This window comes from Topomyia yanbarensis, chromosome 2 (genome assembly GCF_030247195.1).
Source record: "Topomyia yanbarensis strain Yona2022 chromosome 2, ASM3024719v1, whole genome shotgun sequence".
Lineage (NCBI taxonomy): Eukaryota > Metazoa > Arthropoda > Insecta > Diptera > Culicidae > Topomyia > Topomyia yanbarensis.
Genome location: NC_080671.1, coordinates 65,701,401 through 65,722,120, shown reverse-complemented (window position 1 = coordinate 65,722,120; position 20,720 = coordinate 65,701,401). Strand labels below are relative to the sequence as shown.

At 36.4% G+C, this 20,720-nt stretch overlaps 1 protein-coding gene across 4 annotated transcripts in view; it reads right to left on the bottom strand.

Annotated features, from left to right (window-relative positions):
* Window positions 1–1,924: 1,924 nt before the first annotated feature.
* Window positions 1,925–20,720, bottom strand: part of LOC131678239 (ell-associated factor Eaf) — a 161,989-nt gene continuing 143,193 nt past the window's right edge. For all 4 annotated transcript variants that reach the window (XM_058958234.1, XM_058958233.1, XM_058958235.1 and 1 more), the window contains one exon: window positions 1,925–12,643. In XM_058958234.1, coding sequence (XP_058814217.1) covers window positions 12,569–12,643 — 75 coding nt within the window. In that variant the 3' untranslated portion in view covers window positions 1,925–12,568. The remainder of the gene's footprint in view (window positions 12,644–20,720) is intronic.

Here is a 20,720-nt window from a genome sequence, read left to right as displayed (position 1 = left end):
AATTGAACATTGCACTAAATATTTTTAGAAGAATATTGTCCGGTCACTACATTGAGAACCTATGGGGAGGGGAGGTTGTAACATATATCTTAATCGAGTTACCATAGCAGTCAAATAACAACAATTACCTAAATTATTACGAGCTCTTCTTTGTAGAGATGGTCCAAAATACGGATTAAGGTCAATTTCTAGAATGGGAAGCTAAGTTTGATTAGGTTGATTGTCTATGAACACAAACTTGCTCACCGAAAAATTGCATACATTTCTAAATTTGCTAGAATGTATTCTTAAAGATTTTTACAAAATATAAAATATTACGAGAACTATTACATTTGAGAAATTTTTTGTTAAGATCATTTTGTTTAGAATCATATTCACAAAGTGGTAGTTCTCGGGATTATTTAAATTTTATTTTAACAACGAATTATTTTGTTTTATTACGATCTTTTCATAAGTCATTCGCGTTTCTGCAAGACAAAGATATACTGGAAAGTTACTTAATACAAATACACTGGAAAGTTTCTTATTTTCAATTATCTCGAAAACTCAACGTAGGGGTTGGGTGTTTTTTACATTGAATGTGCATGCAAAATTTGAAATAAATCTGTTAAGTAGTTTTTGAGTGGCAGATATCACTGCAAATCGTGTTTTTTCCAGAGCCGTTCTACAAAAAGCTTCATCACCGAGTCGCTTGTCGGTATTTTGGCATGAAAAAAATTGTAGAATGTAATTGAAATGATGCATTATTGTACACAAAAGTTTTGGTCAATTCGCTTCACCCAAAGTTCTTGCTGAAACCCTTTGACACCGCTCACCACACCTTTAAAACGATAAACATTAGATTGTCGACATGCTGGGGTAACGCGAATAACTTTTAAAAAGGGCATAATTACACGAATTAATTGTTCTTGTTAGAGCAAAAACCAACAAAAGATATTTGTATCTCGAAAGAATTATATTCTGTATTAACATTCCAGTTTTGTATGTCAATTAGTATGAAATTTAAAAACATGTATAAAGTTATTGTTAGATAAACTTTTTACCGATAACTTATCCATCATGCAATCACATTCAAACTATTTCTTTTCTCTATAGGTTTTTGTGGGCAAAATATGAAAAATTTAAAAAAAATGGGTTAATTTGCAATTTAAATTTTTAACATAAATTATTGTTTTTGTGGAAAATGACACGAAATTTTTTTCAGTGTATAGTGTATTTTTCAGTCCCGTTAGGATTTTCTCGAAAATGAGTTATCTGTTGGATTGTATTCTGTATCACCGCTAAATCACAATGCACAAATAAGATTACCTGGTTTGTTAAAAATATCGAACAAATGCCAAAACATAGTTGTCCCATCCATAAGGCTCAATGAAATTGTAAATCTTGAACAGCGTTTTTCTCGGCTTGCTGTTTTTCAATATGGGACTCTTGTGCTTTTACAGGCAGTACAGTAATCGAACAAAAAAATATTGAAATTATTGCACGTAGAAATGTCTATGCTCTTTTGAAAAATTGCTCTTGCATAAAAATATTGCAATTGGCAGAGAAAATTATGGAGATTCATAAACCGACCACAACTGCAAAGTTTCGTTCGAACCGTCGATGGTCATATTATGCGATCGGCCGGTTTCTCATGGAATCCCACGGAAATGAGCTGTAGTCTGCTTGGAAAAAACTGGCACCCGTAGATATTCTTCAAGACTATGGTAGCTGTCAGAATTTTCAAAGTAGTGCTGTCTGGATTCTGTTATAATTTTACTAGCAATTGTGGGCAGATGCCCCACACCGATTCACATTTGTTCCAATTTGTTTTAGTGTTACCAGGTTTATATTTTAGATGTTTAATTTCTAAGATAGGTAGCAGTTAAAGGCATTCTCTATTAAAAGTGGTTTACTCTCGATTGTAATGAAAACTCGGGATAAATATATGGTACTTTTCTTTATTTTCACTTGTATTAATCCTTTATAAGTCATTTTTGTTTTGTATCCAATTCATGATAAAACATAAGTAAACATAAATCTTTATTTTCACTGTTATTCTCGTCAAACGGTTGTTTCGACATATGAGTTTTTTTTTATCATATTTCGCACATTTCGTGGATGTTTGCTCTACTAACTCGTTAAGTTCCATCAATTCACCATCCAATTATTTTCGTTCTTGTCGTAAAAGAAATCGAATCTGGTTTACCTTCCAATACTTTTAACTGAGACAACATCTACAAATTTTTATGTTTTACTTGTTTCTGTGTGTGTGTTTGCACGATTGAAATTCGAGTCTCTTCCTCTGATCAACCATCCTCTAGTGAGCTGGTATTTGTAGTTTATTGAAAATTGTTATTTGTATTTTTGTTTCTTACTCCTAAAGTCGGGTTCTCTACTAATACAATATTTATAACTTGTTTCGTGTTTATCGTGGCTTCCAATACTATAAAAAGCATCCTTTTTTATTACTCCGCCCAACCGTATCTCATCAATCTTTTCTACTACTTGGTTCCCCCGGGCTAAGCCCTCTACAATGTCGGATTCGTCGTAAGATATCGAAACTGTTAATAATTGTTCTCGATGAAAATGAAAGCATGCTCAATTTGAAAACTAACATTCATACGCCATTCAGCTGTTTGGAATAATCGGAAACAGTTTTATTTTTTCTTTCATCCCTTCGTCGTCGTCCTCGTCGATTCAAATGTAAGTTTTTGAAACTTTCCACATTTTGGTTTTATTTAAATCGACATCGTCTTCAAAGAAGCGGGAGGGTGGGGAAGGGCAGAACTATATTTAACCAATAATCACAGATAGCCCTCAATCCGTTCTCAAATATCACAGCCCTTCAGGTTTTCGCTTGGATTCGGTGTGGTCTTGCACACCCATCGTTCCGTACGCCCTTTGAAGTAACGGCTTGAGGGGAAAACAAGGTGCAGATGGTGTGCACTTTTGACTGAATCATAAATCACTTATCACGCGAAAACGGATGAAAGTTATGGGATGTTGTAGATAGGCCGAAAGGTGATAAACTGCATTATGGTCTGTTGATATTTATTTTGTGATTGAACCGAAGTCATTAATTGTCAGACTTAATAAACAATTCACAATTTGTGATCATCACTTGGGTTACTTTCATGTTCTTTCATGCAATGTGTTACTATTATTTGTTTATGTCTATTACATGCTATGATTTTTCGTTTCGCTAAAACATATTTGTAATTATCATAATGTATTGTTTGTCGGTTTATGCGTTTTACTGTTGCAGATGTTTAGAAACTTGGTAGTTTTTCGAAGTTCAATCGAATGGCTATCGTTTGTATTTCTTATTTTGTTTTAAATATTTTTTTTACTTTCGTTCTCTCTGTAAGTTGTTACGAATAGACGCTATTAAATTTAACTGCTTCGTTTATTATTCAAGTGGCAAAATCTGTGAGCGGCATTCAAGGAGTCCAGGCTCACTGTTTGGCAAATTTGCCCCAAGAAGATAATCAGAAATGCGTGTTTCGTGCATTATTCGATCAAAATAGTTGTGAAACTAAAAATGTATCAATGTTTTTCTCAGTGATGATGGCTTCGTTCAAGTCGATAATAGATTCAGCGCAGATCAGCTTCATAGTAAACTTAGTATATTTGCTTGGATTGTTTTCGTGAAATACCAAAGGGCGAATTGTGTCAATAGTTTATTTGTGTTTTCTATTTATTTAATGACAGAATCGATATGTTGGCAGTATTTTTGATGCTCCTAAATGCTGGACAAACTGTTTGATTCTGTTCGGTAGCAGATTTACTTTCGTGGGGCCGAATCTTTCCACATCTTTCCGAGTGTTATTTGATTTAGGAAAACGATCAATTATGTAAACAATACGCTCGATATATCCATGTGTTAGGTTATTTTAAAAACCTAAATCAAAATTAAATGAAATAGTATATTTTTCATTATGATGGTGCATGTTGAAAATACGATTGCGATGGGCTAAAAATCTTCTACGGACTTTATGAAGCGTCAGCCTTTTAGCAAAGCTAAGTGGAATCCACCACGGAAGCTTTATTTTCAAGTGATTATATCGACTGTCCCAGAAAGTAATGCTCAATAGTACGTATACTTGTTAATATGCACCCTCGATAGCACGTACAGCTACTAGCAAGACTGTTTTGTTAATTTTGTAAACTTAATAAAATTGGTAAACAGTTCCCCGATTCATCTTAGCACCTCTATTCATCCCACCCATTTGTACACATTAGTTAGAGCAGTGTCTGCTATCTCTGTCCAACGCATTAGGATGAATAAGGGTGCGCAGTTTTCGACTTTTCCCTTCGCACAAACGCAAGTATTTTAAAGTTTCCAGGCCAGATTTTTTATTGCATAACTTCCTAGGAGCGAAACAATTTAAGGGGGAGTTCTCATTCAAATGACCAAAAAGTAAGCAAACTTTGAATTTTTTATGCAGTTTTTGGATTCAGAAAGCATATATTTTTGTCGCCATTTACAAATTTTTTTTAAGGGGAAAAAATCAAAATGGCGCCCGTGGTGATATTATGTCTAAGGGTAGGTACGCGTGAAATTCCAAAACTGCCTACAGCCTGCTGCTTCAGGATCGATCTGAAATATAAGACTCTAAAGCAATCTAAATTTCTTGTAGTAATGACCTAAGAACGGTTAAAAAACTTCAAATTTGACGTAACGGTGCGATCTCAAACTTTGAGATCGATTTTTTAGCCCTTTTCCACTTTAAGGCTTCATTAAAAATAATGAATGCACAGAATTTGTAGATTTAATAGGTCATTCCTCCAATGAAAATTGGAAAATTGTTCGCAGTTTTGAAAAATCGTGTTTGGAGATAAACAAAGTTTCGAGAACACTGAATGAATTATTTGCGGAAGAATGTCAATACTTTTTAACAATTACAACAACAACATGGTTTTATGGGTTCTGGACATCGCTACGAATCTGAAGTCTGATTTGCGGACCCCCAATAAAAAAATAAGTTATATTTCAGCCAAAATCGAGAAAAAAAGGTTTTGTGATTTATTAACACGAATTTGAGTTAATACGTATCGAAACAATTTTCACCAAAATTTTTCGGGTTTTCTTGATAACTCAAGATTAGTCTGGGATGCCTCTACAGATGAAGCCGTGAAATACGTTATCGAAACCTGTATGCATGTACAGTGTAACGCGAAGCATTCTGGGAACGTGCATAATGTCATGAAGAGGTTTCTACCTGTGTCGAGAACGTTCCCTGGCGGCCAGGACGCCGCTTCGAGCCCTGACATGAAGAGACTTTTTGATGCGCGGATCGAAAAACCCTTTTAACCTTGTTTAGGTGTTGGTGTCTTTATTACCCAAAATAAACCTTCGGAATGCGATAACTTTTTTAGTTTTGATCCCGAAGTTTGAATTTATTGACTTTTCCTCTTTCATAGAGAAGAACGATGTTCAATTGAGCTGTAAATTTTTGGACATTCCCCGGTTTCGAACTGAATTTTAAGACACATTTTAAGTCAAATCTATATTAACTTGTACTCATATTGTGTGCTGGAGCTTTAATTTTCTGTTTCTGGTAAATATTGCTGTTTTTGACCAGGTTGGTCAGCGGGAATCGGTGCCGAATGGGGTCATGTTTGACATGCATAGATGTATGCAGAACCGTCACCATAATTCACAAGTTTGTTGACAGAAGACTAATAATAAACACAACCAAATAAAAAATAAGAATGTATATAGCAATTTTGTATATAATTGGACCGATCTTGAATGTTCCGCATTACGCTTCCGATGCTGATTCCGGCGATACCATGGAATTTCGCATAATACTGAACAAATGACAATGTGGTCAATAGACTGCCCAGAAAAATAATTTAAAGGAAATCGGACAAGTCTAGCTACCGGACCAACGTGCCTGAAGTTTGTATGAGATTTTTCGACAATTTACATGGAGAAAATCCACTAATTCGCATTTTTGCCTCTAGGTGGCACTGTATGCATCGTATTATCACTGTAAGTGAAAATAAGAAAGATAATTTAATTGTCTACAACTTTGTCAAAGACTGCTAGTAAATCCGGCTTTGTTAAAAGAAGTTATTAAAATTTTAACGAAGTGATGTCTGAGTCAGTTTTCCATGGGGCCTAGCAATGCAAGGTTGTGTATCAGTACTCGATTCCCATGAACTATACTTTTTTGTGAAATAACCGTTAGGTTTAGCTCAATAAAATGTTCAAAAGAATTATATCACATAATACGAGTTATGTTTTGGTGGGAAAATTTTAGTTCCACCTGTGACCGCACAGAGGGCGCCAACACTAACTTTTCATAGAAGAGAGATAGAATATCGAGATGTTCGGGAGAATTATTTCAAAATGCCTGTTCTACAACTTTATGGAAGACACCTAATTTCTATCTCTCTCCGTTGAAAAGTTAGTGTAGGCGCCCTCTATGCGGTACAATGTGGAATTAATTTTTTTTAACCAAAACATAACTCTTATTATTTACTACAATTCTTCTGAACATACTATTGAGCTAAATGTAACGGTTAATTTACAAAAATGATTAGTTCGTGCGAATCGAATACTGACGCACAACCATGCACTGCTAGGCCCCATGGAAAACTGACTCAGACATCACTTCGCTAAAAGTTTAATAACTTCTTTTAACAAAGTCGGATTGACTAGCCGTCTTCGACAAAGTTGTAGACAATTGAATTATCTTTCTTATTTTTACTCACAGTGATAATACGATGCGAACAGTGCCACCTAGCGGCGAAAATGTGAGCTAGTGGCTTTTCTCCATGTAAATTGTCGAAAAATGTCATATAAACTTCAGGCACGTTGGTCTGGTAGCTAGACTTGGGACTAGAAATCGACTCAGAGGTGGGCCGATAGGGGTCATTTTTCCTGTCACTCTAGTGGTCAATCAATGAAACAGATCCCAAAGTTTTGTCATATTCTTGAAAGATCATGTAAAATACCATCTAAAATGATATTGATACTTTGATTCAAATGTTGGATTCTACGTTAAAATCAAGCGGAAAATCCGAAACATCCGTAGAACTGTCTAATTCACGAATCTACTTCTACAATACTGCATTTTTCGAAAACATTCATTCACGTTGCATTGGCATAAATTTCTAGTTTCGAGTTGACCGTATTGATCACATAAAGACCATCCGGAAAATCTGGAACATTCGCTGAATTGATCAATTCATACAGCTGGTCTTAGAACTATGGGTTTTTAGTGTTTCTAGAATTCTCATTTGAACGAGTTCGTACTTATGACATACACATGTTTTTTTGGCTACATAATTGCCTTCCGGAAGATCTGGAACATTAGTGGAACTGGCCAGTTCATTACCTGATCAGATGCGTGGGTGCTCTAGATCTTCCGAAAAGTCATTTTGTGACCAATTCTCCAGTCATAACTACGAATTTATTCCAATGCAATACATATTTTCGAAAAAACTTCAGAGCTCTGGAACTAGATTAATGATTTGACCTATTATACGGATGTTCCGGATCCTTCGGATGATTTCCAGGGTCAACAGTTGAGTCACAGTGTTAATATTATTTTAGACGACAAATTTGGTACATACATTATTATTTTTGTTTTTGTTTTGTTTGAGTTTATTATTAGTATTTTGTCATTAAACCTGTGATTTATGATAATTGTTCTCTAAACATCTACAAGAAAAAAAAATGTTCCCAAAATCGTGAATAAAATGACATGATTTCTGGAACAATCACGTTTTTACGTTACGAATACAGGACCATGAAAAAAAATCATGACATTTATAATTATGTTCAATTTCCCTTCAGTAACGCCCGTATAACACTTTCATTAGTGGAAATATTTGTTTTTGTTTTGTAAACTTCAGTCACGGTTTCCACCAAGTTATTTCTAATTCGATTCTCAGTACGCGAACTAGTTCATAACTTTATGAACATTATTCATAAAACCAAAGATTGATACATGATTTTTTTCAAAGATATAGGAACATTAGTTCGCAAAATCAAAATATTCTCGCTATTTTTTCGTGAACTATTTCACGAAATTCGGAATTTTATTCATAATTCCATTCAACCCTCGTGAACTAATTCATGATCCCTAATATATTAGTCACGATCCAATATCTGTTCTCGTGAAATGGTTCACAATATAATCAAATATTATTCATATATTTGTGATCTGATTCATGATTCCTAATACATTAGTTGCGATCCAATATCCGTGCTCGTGAAATAGTTCACGGAATCATGAAATATTATTAATGTATTCGTGAACTGGTTCATGATACTTAGTATAACAGTCACAACTTATAATTCGTTTTTGTGAAAAAATTCACGAAATCATGAAATATTATTCACATATACAACTGGTTCATGATTCCTGGTACATGATTTAGGATCTATCTAGTATCTATTGGCGTGCTTGTGATATTTAGAAGATATCCCTAATTATTTACAATTTCATGCAACATGGTAATGCGATTTTTACGTGAACTCTTTCACAAAATTAGGAGTATTGTTCGTGGAATCATTTTTATTCCATGCACTTTTTCATGAAATATCCAGCTACTAGCGACTAGTAATAGGTAAAAGCAGAAGATATAAAAAAAACTATTAGGACCTCGAACATCGTTATTCATTTGATAAGGTTCATTGTGATGTCCGAACGGAAAACGAAAACTGAACTGAGAACCCCCAATAGTGTGCGTGATATAGTTCACTGAACCAGATATCGCGAATGAATGTTATTTTAATGATCCAGTTCATATTGTCACGTTATTCCGAGTTCCAAGTAACCAAAAATAATAAATCACGATAAGGTGAAAAGAATTTACGAATACCATGATAAAACTGCTGATATCATCAACATTAATTACATTACTCTTTGAAAGTAAGCTTTCAAATAAAATATCATAATAACATGAACAAAAATTACGAAAACCGCGACTAACATCCTGAAATCATGAACACAAATCACACAACTTGTGACAAAAATATCTAAAATCGTGACTAAGATGCTGAACTCATGAACATGAATTGCTCTATTCATTACTAAAATATCACTATAACATGAACAGAAGTAACAAAAATCGTGACTAATATCCTGAAATCTTGAACACAAATCACACAAATAGTTAATATCGTGACAAAGATCATAAATGAATATGAATCACTCTACTCATGACTTAAATATAACGTGAATAGAAATTACGAGCATCGCGACTAAATTCTTGACATCTTGAGCTTTAATCCCGCTAACATCATTGGAATTCACAAGAATCGCGAACAAGCTCTTGAAATCATGAACAACGTTTGACTGTCGACTGTGTATTCCCAAATCATAAACAAGAATCACAACAAAAACTAAACATGTCCCGGGAACAACAACAGTAACCCTACCAAACATTCTAATGTAACGCCTTATATATATTCGGGACGAACTGGTTTTTAGAAATCACAAATAGTTTCATGAATACGTGGATTATTATTCATAATTTCAGGAACTTGGGCACGGTTTTCGTAAATCGCTCAGTTCACGAAATCGTGACCTTTTGTTCATGAATTTATGATCGATTTTTTTTTTGTGTATGTACGGTACGTCAAACATGACCCCATTCGGCACCGATTTCTACCGGCCAACCTGGTCAAAAACGGTAATATTTACCAGAAACTGAAAATTAAAACTCTAACACACAATTTGGGTAATTCATATAGATTTGACTGCAAATGTGACTTAAAACTGAGTTCGAAATCGGGGTCAAAATGACCCGCTAACAATTCGTTACAAGAAGTTAACGCCTAAAGAAGGTTAACACAATAGAGTAGACATTTATACCTTTCAAAAAATGCAACGAAAGAAAAACAAATTTTTGAAAATTTTGAATGAGAACCTCCTCTTAAGCGCAATCATGTGACAGTTGGCCGAGTTATCAACGAAATAGTGCGACATCCTGACTAATGAGATGATAAAGGGCTTTTCTACCTTAGTCTGAGTTTAAGGAAATCCACTAAGAAACGATGGGGCATATCCGACAAATTAATTCGTCGATGGACTAACGCCATCCAACTTTCAAATCAACAGTACGAGGCTCGTACTGTTCACGGCGTGAGACAATAATACAACGGAACGAGCCCAGCAGCAATTGGTCGGCCTTCTATTCTTCGGAGTCCAGTGGCAAGCACGTCAGCGAACGGGAATTGACGATGCTTCACCCGGAAGATCGAATAGCCATCTGAAGTGGCTGTCATGCCTTCGGCGATTTTATGACTCAGATCTTGCAGCAATCGGTAGACGATCGGGTTTCAGTTTTTTCGAGCCCGAACCCGAGGACAAGAAAACGGAAAAACCTACTCGACCCGAACCCGAGATTATAAAAACTACAAAACCGAACCCAACCGGAAGCCGAAAATTTTGAAATTGAAAACCTGAAACCCGAGACCGAGGATAAAGTTTTTGGAATATCCGAACCTAACCCGAACATGAACACGTTAAAATTGGACAGCCCGACCCAAACTCAAAAAATAAAAATTTGAGAAACCCGTCTCGAACCCGAAATTGGTCACATAAGAAACCAACTCACTAAACGAATATTTTGAAAAAATAAAATCGCAGGGAAAAAGAAGACCGCCTTCGCAAGTCCCATCTCAGGTTTATTTGAATATTTTCAAGGCGCCATCCGTTTTATGGTTTGGAAGGTCAAGCTGATGTCAGAGGTGAGAAAATTTCACTTGTATGAAGATGTATGAAAATTTCACTTTTCGGCGTCAACGTAAACTGTTTCTGGCAGCCCTGCTCCATCGGAATGCAATCAGACTAATAGCAATAACTTAAGTTCTAGAATTGAGACCCTGTTAGGGCTTAAATGAAAGGTAATAGTCATATTTATTAGCCTTACTTATTTTTATGCTGAAATCTTACCTAAATTTAAAATTATAGTTGTTTTTTTTAAACGTTGTTGTTTATAAACAACATAAGCATGAAGGGACGTTAAAGTGTATCCATCAAACAATTCATAGCTTTGATGAAATTATATTTTCGAAAATATGTATCATCGATCATATCATTTATAAAATCCATTCATGTAAATAAACCATTAGTATTACACCGCTAGTGTGAATAAACATTGATGATCTAACGCCATTAATGCAGGTATGTCCTTTGCTCAATATGAAGCTATGATTGCCAAATATCGGTCTATCTTTAGAAGAACTAGCTGGACTTTTGAGAAATATAAAACTAAATTTGCGTCTGGGGGAAATTTTGGCACATTTATTATAGACGTTAAATCATCAACTGAAATAAGATATAATGAAGATGATCTGCAGAAAAATTTATTAGTGCTTTTACTTTCTGGGACAGTCAATGCTTATTTGCTACGCTTCTCTATTTATTGCGTAGTTTTTTTGTACTTAGACGATTCATCGGAGATCACAAATGGTTCAAAACTAGAAGGGTTTCCACCACCATTGTAAGGACTGCCACAAAGTCTTTTCCTTCGAGTACCATAATCTTACGCACGGTTACAAAACTGGAAAATGTGGGAGCAACTGCACTCAATCAGTGTTACGCAACTTACACGAACTGGTTACGTTATCAAACTATTGGTATTTGAACCGTAGAATAGCTTCGAACCGATCCAAATTTTTGTCCCATCTATTTCGCGTCATAAATCCCTGAGAATGAGCGACTTCTAATCTAAAACACTCGCTACTGATAGCCAGATCTTGCATTACCCTCGATCGCAAACAACACGAAGCCTCACAATCACAATAGATTATCTGGTATAAGTTGTCCTTTACAAATGGCAATTATATTCTGCTCTCAACGTCTTTCATTCTTCTGACGATTCGGAAACATCTACTAATAGTAATATCCACAATTCGATTGCAACATCCTACGCTGGCTGTCCTTCGCCAGCTGTCAAAGTTGTTTTTTCTCCATTTAATTGTAAATTGCTGTTTACTAGTAAGATGCAAAAGTTAAACTTAAAAAACGCTACTAAATATTAAAATCACAAAATCGCTTTGAAAGGTATGTATTATAATAGGTAATAATGAAGTAATTGATAAAACATTTGTAAATTCCTACACACCAATAACAAAATTTGCTTACATTCTCAAAATTGCAACCAACTTGATCGTGATCTCATCCATTCGTTTTAGTAGTCTTCGCTAACGCGAACCGTCCAAGGGAGATATTCCTGGGCGACATTCGACGTTAGTATCTTATATGTATAAAACAAATGCACAATGCACTGGATAGCATCCTATGTGCTGATGATGAGAACATACAATTTGCTTTGACGTTCTATACTTTTCAACATCATTCATCCTCATTGCGAATATCATATGTATACTGTTTTAGTACCTGCTGCTATGTATTATTGTGAATATTTCAAACCTAAACTGGGGTACGTTATGTTTTTCATGCTGCACTGTAACGGAAGATAGTAGGATGATGATGATGATGATGATGATGATCAACACAGCAGTACTACATGTACGTGTTGAACACGCCATCAATCGTGGACAAACGTTGTCTTCGTCGTCGTTGCGGTCAGACCACCGTTCGCCGGTAGCTCATCATCACCAGCAGAAGACGGACAGTTCGCCCGAGTGCTCGTTGCTATGTCTCCACGTGGTCACAGATCGTGCTTTGAGCTGAAATGGAATCGAAACGTTAGGGAGTTTCTACTAAAAATTTTTGTGTGCATCGATGTGAAAATGCATATTTATTTATTTATATTACTTAATACTATATTTATATATTACATATTTATGTCACTCAAATCATACATCGAAAGACTTCAATTTTTCTAAATGAAACATGTGAAAAAAATGACCAAGGGCGTCCTATTAATTCAATTTTATAAAATAATGTTTGTTGTCACTATAACTTATCGCACAATATGAGCCTGACTTCAAAATTTCGGAAGAGAAGGAACAGGAATGAGAGTTGTTGAATGCTAGTACCTTTCATTGAATTTAACGGAATTACACAATATTTTAACTAAGAAATCGGAAAATTTTGCACCAATTTGTACTAAATTTCATAAGAGACGCTGGAAACCAAAATCTATTACAGACAAACCGTTAAGATAGTACAACTAAGAGACCTAAACGAACATTGGGAAGTTGCATAAGGCCCGCATGTATTTTTGAGCTTCATTCAACGTTTGCCAGTCGAATGAGAAGCATGTTGATGTGCAGTCAGACGGTACTATAAGAAGAAGACACTCTGGATTTTCGTTGTTCATATATTGTTGCGCAAGTTATTTATGTTAATCTGTCTTTTTCTGCTTTAACCCTTAAAGCCGCAAATCAATTTTTTTCGAATTTTGTGAAAATCGTCTAACAGCTATATCACTTTAATACAATAATTTTTAGACGATTTTCAGGATGTTGTTTTAAAACAACATTGCGCATTTAAGGGTTAACTCTCCGAAAGTCGCAAGCTACCGCTTGTGTCCTTAAATGATTTCGCAAGATTTTCAGAGCGGCGTGCACTAGCGCGTGTGACGGAAGGTTAAGACCGATCACTTTATCGAATGAATGTGACTAGCATTCTCAATAACGACAGCAAAATCAAACGGGTGTTAGATCCTAAAGAATCACATTCGTGCGAAACTTTATTCCACCGTAATACAGAATAAGGCTGAATATTTGTAGGATGCACTATATTATGATGATCTAATCCCAATATTTAGTGTTGCAGACTGTGCAGATTACCAAATCGATCGGAATAGATTTATAACCTCACCAATCTCGGTAATTAAAACCAATGTTTGGCTTCGGTGGGTATCCATTTTATTCATGTCAGTGATTTTAAGTTTATTTGCTTTTTTATCCCTATTGACGCTATTGACTTTTTTGTTAGAGACGAACCACTGCGATCAGTAATTAGATCTATTGTGATATGCTATTGACTTACCAAATACACTGTGCCCGGTCCCCTATCATTTTATTAACAAATTATGTATATCGCAAAGTGAGGTTTTCTTATGTAATTCGTTTATTTGGCACGGAGCAAGGCATTTCACGGAGCCTTGGGTCTTTTATATATTTTTAAGATGTAAAAAATAAAAATAAACGAATAATTAATAATCTGTCCGATTCCGCACACGCAACTTGCCATTGCGCGCGGTGACCGTTTCCGCGTCGGAGAAACATTTGCATCCACGCCAACTGTACTTTGAGGATCATTCATATTTCTGTGACGCGGCTTTCGCAAACCAATTTGGCAACCGTTTGTGGTTCAGGGAATGATATTGGGTGTTGCATTTCTTTCTGTAGATAAGCTTTCCTTATCAGTTTCTGGGTTGGGTTGTCGGTACTGTGCCTTTTGTTCACAAAACCGGCAGGTATTAGTTTGTCCTTGATATGCCCAAAGAATTTGCCGTGAAATGGTATCACCCTTATTCTGTTTTCGCACTCTCACCACAAAAACACCATTTAGAAGACCTGGGAAGTAGTTCCTCCACGTGTACTCTGTAATGAATTCCATTTCTCTGAAATACGACATGAATTTTTTAATGGTCACTTTGAAAGTAAGTTGTGCCAAATCATGGAATTTGACTTCGATGTTTCCATTATACATATATAAAAGAATCTTGTGTTTACAGAGTGTCGAAATCTAGCCCATGTTTCAAGTTGTTTTGCGATATGAACCTTTTCACCTGGGCTAATTTGTTGAACGCTATTAGCATCGCGCGCCTGACATGCTACAACTGGATGAAGGTGACATCCGAAAACCGAAGCTGCATTTCATTGCACCTATTCGTAGCACATTTACGAATACATTATCTCAGCGTAACCTCTCTGCACAAGTACACGAATGATTCACCTGCTTATAGAATTTTCGTGTGACATTAACGTGGTATAGCTCCTTCATCGTCTCGTTCTACATAGCTTCGTCGGAATACCATGTTTTGTTTGGTCCACACTTGTCTGTATCGTTCCTCGTTCGCCACCGTACGGTGCTACAGTATCCTCGCATTGTTCTCCACATACCAGTCAAACCAATCATATCTTTGATTCGGAACTCTCGAAACTAGTACGGTTTTTACGGTTCATATGTTACGATAGCCATCCTCAAAAGTAAACGAACTTAGCTGCTCTTTCGTTGGTGCCGCTGTCACCAGTTGCTGCGCGATATTGAGTCTCGGCGTCCGTGCACATCGGGTATTGTGCACCATCGATATTTGTGATGTTGGAGAACAATTGTACGTTGATTAGTTCGTTATTTGCTTTATATGATCATCCGCTCCCTGAAAACCTTTTGGGTTGTTGCACGTCACCGGCTACAATACATGATTTCCTGCCCGCCCACTACCAGAACGTCCGGGGAATGAGAACAAAAACTCAGATCTTCTTGCTCGCCCTCACTTCCTGCGACTACAAAATTATTGTTCTCTCCGAAACTACGCTACGTGATGATATATTTAACACGGAGCTTACTAGGAACTTCGCAATTGGTCGGTGTTTACCCAGACCGGACTAAGTGACAATTTATTGATTTCGAGAAAAACGAGTTTAAAGTTTGCATCGCAGCATCCTTTACATTATAATTGAAAAAAAAATATTTTTGTCATAACTCTTGCTTATTGTTACATATTTCAAATCTAGCAAAAGTCGAATGTAGCTGAAGAAATTCTTCATCCAGTGCTATCATTATCGCATTTTTAATTTTTTGCGACTTAGTCCGGTCTCACTTAACACTGACCAATTTATAGATGCAATGACAACTATCCTACCAATGATTTAGGTCGCGGAGGTGGTGTTCTAATTGCGGTCAAGAAACATCTAAGTGGAACTGTACTAAAAATGAGTGGATGTGTATGTTTGGAACAAGTTGTCGTACACATCGCACTGCAAAATCGACCGTTATATGTTTGCTGCATTTATTTGAGACCGAACAGCGGTTGTGATTTGTACAACGTTCACCTTTCTGCAGTCCAAAGCATTCTGGATAAAATCAACAGGCGAGATAATGAACTAGTTGTAGGTGATTACAATCTCCCTCATCTCAGGTGGATTTTTGATGACGATTTTAAATGCTACCTTCCTGAAAATACAACATCGGAACAAGAAACGGCCACCACAGAAACGTTGGTTGCTAGTGGCGTATTTCAAAGAGTTCTTAGCAACGTGAATGGACGGACCCTCGATCTTACCTTCGTTAACGACACGGACGTGTTCGAACTGGTTGAACTACCGACAACAACATGTAAATTTGACAACAATTGCATTCCTCTGTACGGGACCCTATAATACCAGACTCTAGGTAATACGAATCCTACAATTTTGACTATTTTCTGATAGGTTGTATTAAAACCAATTATTTTGTTATTTCTAATTGAAATACCGAAATACGTGTACCGAGTACATCGAAATCTACAATATTCGAACATATGGATCCTCATATGGTAACGCTGAAAAAATATTTTAATGAGTGTGAAACAATTAATTTGGCAGCAGCACAAAATCAGATATACGAAATAACTTCGGATATACCGAAATAACTTATTTTAATAAAACCTTTGAGAAATCAGTAAAAATTGCAGCAATCGCATTAACACCCTACAGTGTATGCTACTTCATTTCGGTTATGTCTCTAACATTACCTACCCATCTTTTTAATCTAAAATAGAAAAATTGTTCTGAAAACCTAACAATTGTATAACCACAGGCGATTTACCGCTATTATTTTGTGAAATCCCGACATAAAACAAAAGTACGTGCTTGTCCAATAAGCTTCCTGTCCCGTTGTTGTAGTGAATTATGCCCTCTTGTTGTGGTGAAGCATACCCCCGCACAAGTACGTTTTGCCCTACCCATTTTCAAAGTGTAATTTATAATCATTTTGAAACATTGCATATGTTTCATGTTTTTGAATATTTTGCAAAGCATTATGATTGCGATTATAGGGGAAAATGTTGGTTAAATGATATCATTAATCAACTTCTCCCAATTAACCTTCTATTGCTAAGTTATGATCATATTTCCCTAGAGGACGCGTTTTACCCCAACGTTTCCTAAATAATAATATGCTCAAACTTTAACCAAGCAGGTTTCTTGGAATGGAATTTTCGCAATAACCCAGCAATTGTCACGTATGATAATCGCCAACGAATGCAGAATCAGGACAATACTTTTAATAGAGCTTTTCACTTATTGAGCCGCGATATTCGCAAACAAAATAAGTAAAATGCACATTTTAGCCATTTAGCCGCACATAAAATAAGCCGGTCTTAATGTATATGTACAAATCCAGTCATACATCAACGTATTATACAACTAATCTGGTTTTACGTATCGTTATTTAACTGTATTTTTAGCATGATAATACGTAAAACTTTTTCCAGCTTGCCCCAAGTATCGAGTATTTTAAATTTCCCAGAATAGTGTAAAATTCTCTATAAACTCGTAAGTAAACTTTACGAGGTATCTCGTATCAAATTATCAACAGAAAATCATATTATCAGCATCAAACAAGCCAATACGTCTCCTTTACACAACGAATCAATCAGTGCTTATCAAATCGTCTAGCGCACCCGCACTACCGCTTGCCAGAGGGAAACGAACCAAAGAGCACACACCAGTGCATACTTCAATGTATACACCGCAGGGCACACTGGATCGCGCGCCGTGGTGAATTTATCTGAATACTTGCCTGACGACGCCATAATTTAAAAAGCAAGAGAGCGCGGTTCTCTCGCACCAAACCACCCCATTACAGCTCCGAAAGCTCCGAAAGAAAGAGCTTTTTGCCTTTTCTCTAGTGTGTCATCATTGTATCTTCTGTGTACGCATTAAACGCGCACGTCAGTACATCATTGGAATAAAATAATATCAGTGCCTGGCGGCAGTCATGCAGTGCTGTGGATTTATCTAGAATGGTTGACATTTTTGAAGTGTTTTTGGTACAGATTCTTTACGGTACTGATTACAGATTTTTGTAAAAAAGTTCAAATTGGTACAGATTTTTTTTATATGACAGCAAGGTAAAAAAAATAACGCTGATATATCCCAGTAAACAGTGAGAGTAAAGAGTGATGGCGAGAAGATGAAGTGGAGCTGGCATTGGAATCCGATATGCGAAAACCTGCATCCAACAAAATCATCCCTTTTCCGCCTTTTAGAGTGAAAGCCGTGCGGATTTACTCGGAGTTTCTACTTTTTGCCTTTCTCAATAGAAAGGTATTGCAATTGCTCTGAAAACCGACTTTTTAACGGAGACCCGGAGGGCCGAGTGACATATACCATTCGATTCAGTTCGTCGAGTTCGGCAAATGTCTGTGCGTGTGTATGTATGTGTGTGTATGTGCGTCTGTGTGTATGTGACCAAAAATGTCATTCATTTTTCTCAGAGATGGCTGAACCGATTTTGACAAACTTAGTCTCAAATGAAAGGTAGGTGATTTTTTTCCAAAATATGACCGCAACTGCTTCGATTTGTAGTATTAGGTCACTAACATCCATTCAAAGTCTCTTTGGCCACATTGGCCACCATCATCGGTTCCGGAAACCCCGGCGGAAGTATCTAAATTCAGAATAACAGTCACATCGGTTTCTCGGAGATGGCTAGACCGATTCAACCAAACTTAGTCTCAAATGAAAAGTTTTGCGCCCCCGTAAATGGCTATTAAATTTCATCCTGATCCGACTTTCGCTTCTGGAGTTACGGGTTGTGGCGTGCGATCACATAGCAATTGTGATTCAAACCGATACTCCGATGAGAGCAAAAAAGGTAAAAATTTCGCTAAAATGTCTCTCAAACAACTTAAATTTGCAGTTCTAGCACAGAGAACAGACATATAAGCTAGAACAAACTTTCCCAAAAAACCTGTGTAAACATTTAAATGAAAATACGTTGAAAATTACCATCGCATACAGGTTCGCATGCATGAGTCACCATTGTATCCAAGTTAGCATACAAGTCCCGTATAGCGATTGCTAGCCGATCGGAGCGCCGACCGGTGGCAAGTTGCTACTTGCTGTTGTCATTTCAAAGCGACAGTTTAATTTCTTACACAAGTTGAAAACTTTACTTGTATGTCAGTTCTCAGTGGTTCTAGGTCACCGACGGCTAAACAAACTTTCGTTGACTACATTAACCACCATAGACGGTTCCGGAAGTGCCCGGGAAAAGCGGCCATCTTTCAAAACTAGCAAACTCATATCAGTTTCTCGGAAATGGTTGAGCCGATTTTCACAAACTTAGTCCCAAATATTATCCCCACAGATGTCTATAAAATTCGCTCGGATCGCTTTTATGGTTCCGGACATATAGACTGAACCGTCCGATCACATATGAAATTCCCATATAAATCGGAACTCAATTTTTTTTCAAAGAGCCATGACCCCATGAAATTTCAGAAATCGAATTCGTATTTTTGATGCCAAATTTTATGTCATCACGAAAATTTTTTTTATAAAGATCGACTTTTTGGGACTTTTCCGATTTCGACCCTTTTTTCAATTCAATATTACCGTGGCTTATCTTTTGCAAAATTTTAGAACTCGAATAATGATTTCTTTTCTTGTATATTTGTCATGTCATGTATAATAATAAAATATAATATATGCATTTGAAAGCTTTTAATGAATATAAACAACGGAAACATTCTCGTGTTCATGATTGAGAAAAGCACAATTGCACCGCTAGGTGGATTGAAACAGGTTTTTATATTGTAACGACATATAATTAGCATGGGACTGGAAGGTGAAGTATTTTTCAAACATTAAGAGCCAAAGTACTCAAGGAAGAGCAAGGATTTGAAGTAAGAAAGTTTAGAAAAGCGTGGAGTAGGGTCAATGAACAAGCCTAGAGTTTCCCGGCTACTTAACTCTTTGTCTTCTGCAACTTAGGAGTGAGGATCTTTTGGCATTAAATGCGAATCACCTGAGTCTGCGGCATGTCCGGACAAGCGTAAAGTCACTTTAATGACTTGTGCTGTCGGAACCGGAGTTTATACTTATACTTACGTATACAGCTTCTCGCCGCCACTCTGTCAGCTGATATTGGCATTACCCCTCATTCGGAACTCTGACTGGTTTCTTGCGGAATTCCAGTTCAAATAAAACAACCGATTCCAAGTCAGAATTTCTGCTTTGGTTTCCTCAAATGAAAAATCAGTGTAAGAAAAATGATTTTTTTACAACAACTTTGGTATTGTTTGGGTAAAGAATTTTCTAGAGAAGGATAGAAAAGATTTTTCAACTCCCGATACAGATTTAATCGTAGCAACACTGATGGGATGTATTACATACCGCCGAAGAATGCGAGCTGACATGAAACGCATCAGCTGCCACGACTACATCGTCAGAACGCAAACTAACGAATTTCTTTATGCTCCCTTTTTATACGTGTGTCACAGTTCATTGAATGACAAAGGGGCAGTCCTAGCAACGCTCGCTGCTTGGTGGCATTGTACCGACCAATCATGATCAGATAATTACTGCTTTTATAAAACCCATTATTTCTATTATTTTTGGTAATTGTACGTTCTACGGAATTCGATACAAAATTGTTTTACATATTTCCAATCAGCCAGAACTAACGTTTTTTTTATTCAGTACAACGGCAGTTCAAAAACTTGGGTAAAAATCCGGCAGAACATTTTGGAACGGGGCCGCTATGTCGAAACGTTAGAAGTATTCTACTTCAAAAAGACCTTGCTTAAATCTCTTCAATATTATCAAAACGTCAAATCCAAGTTATTTTTCGAGAAAACTT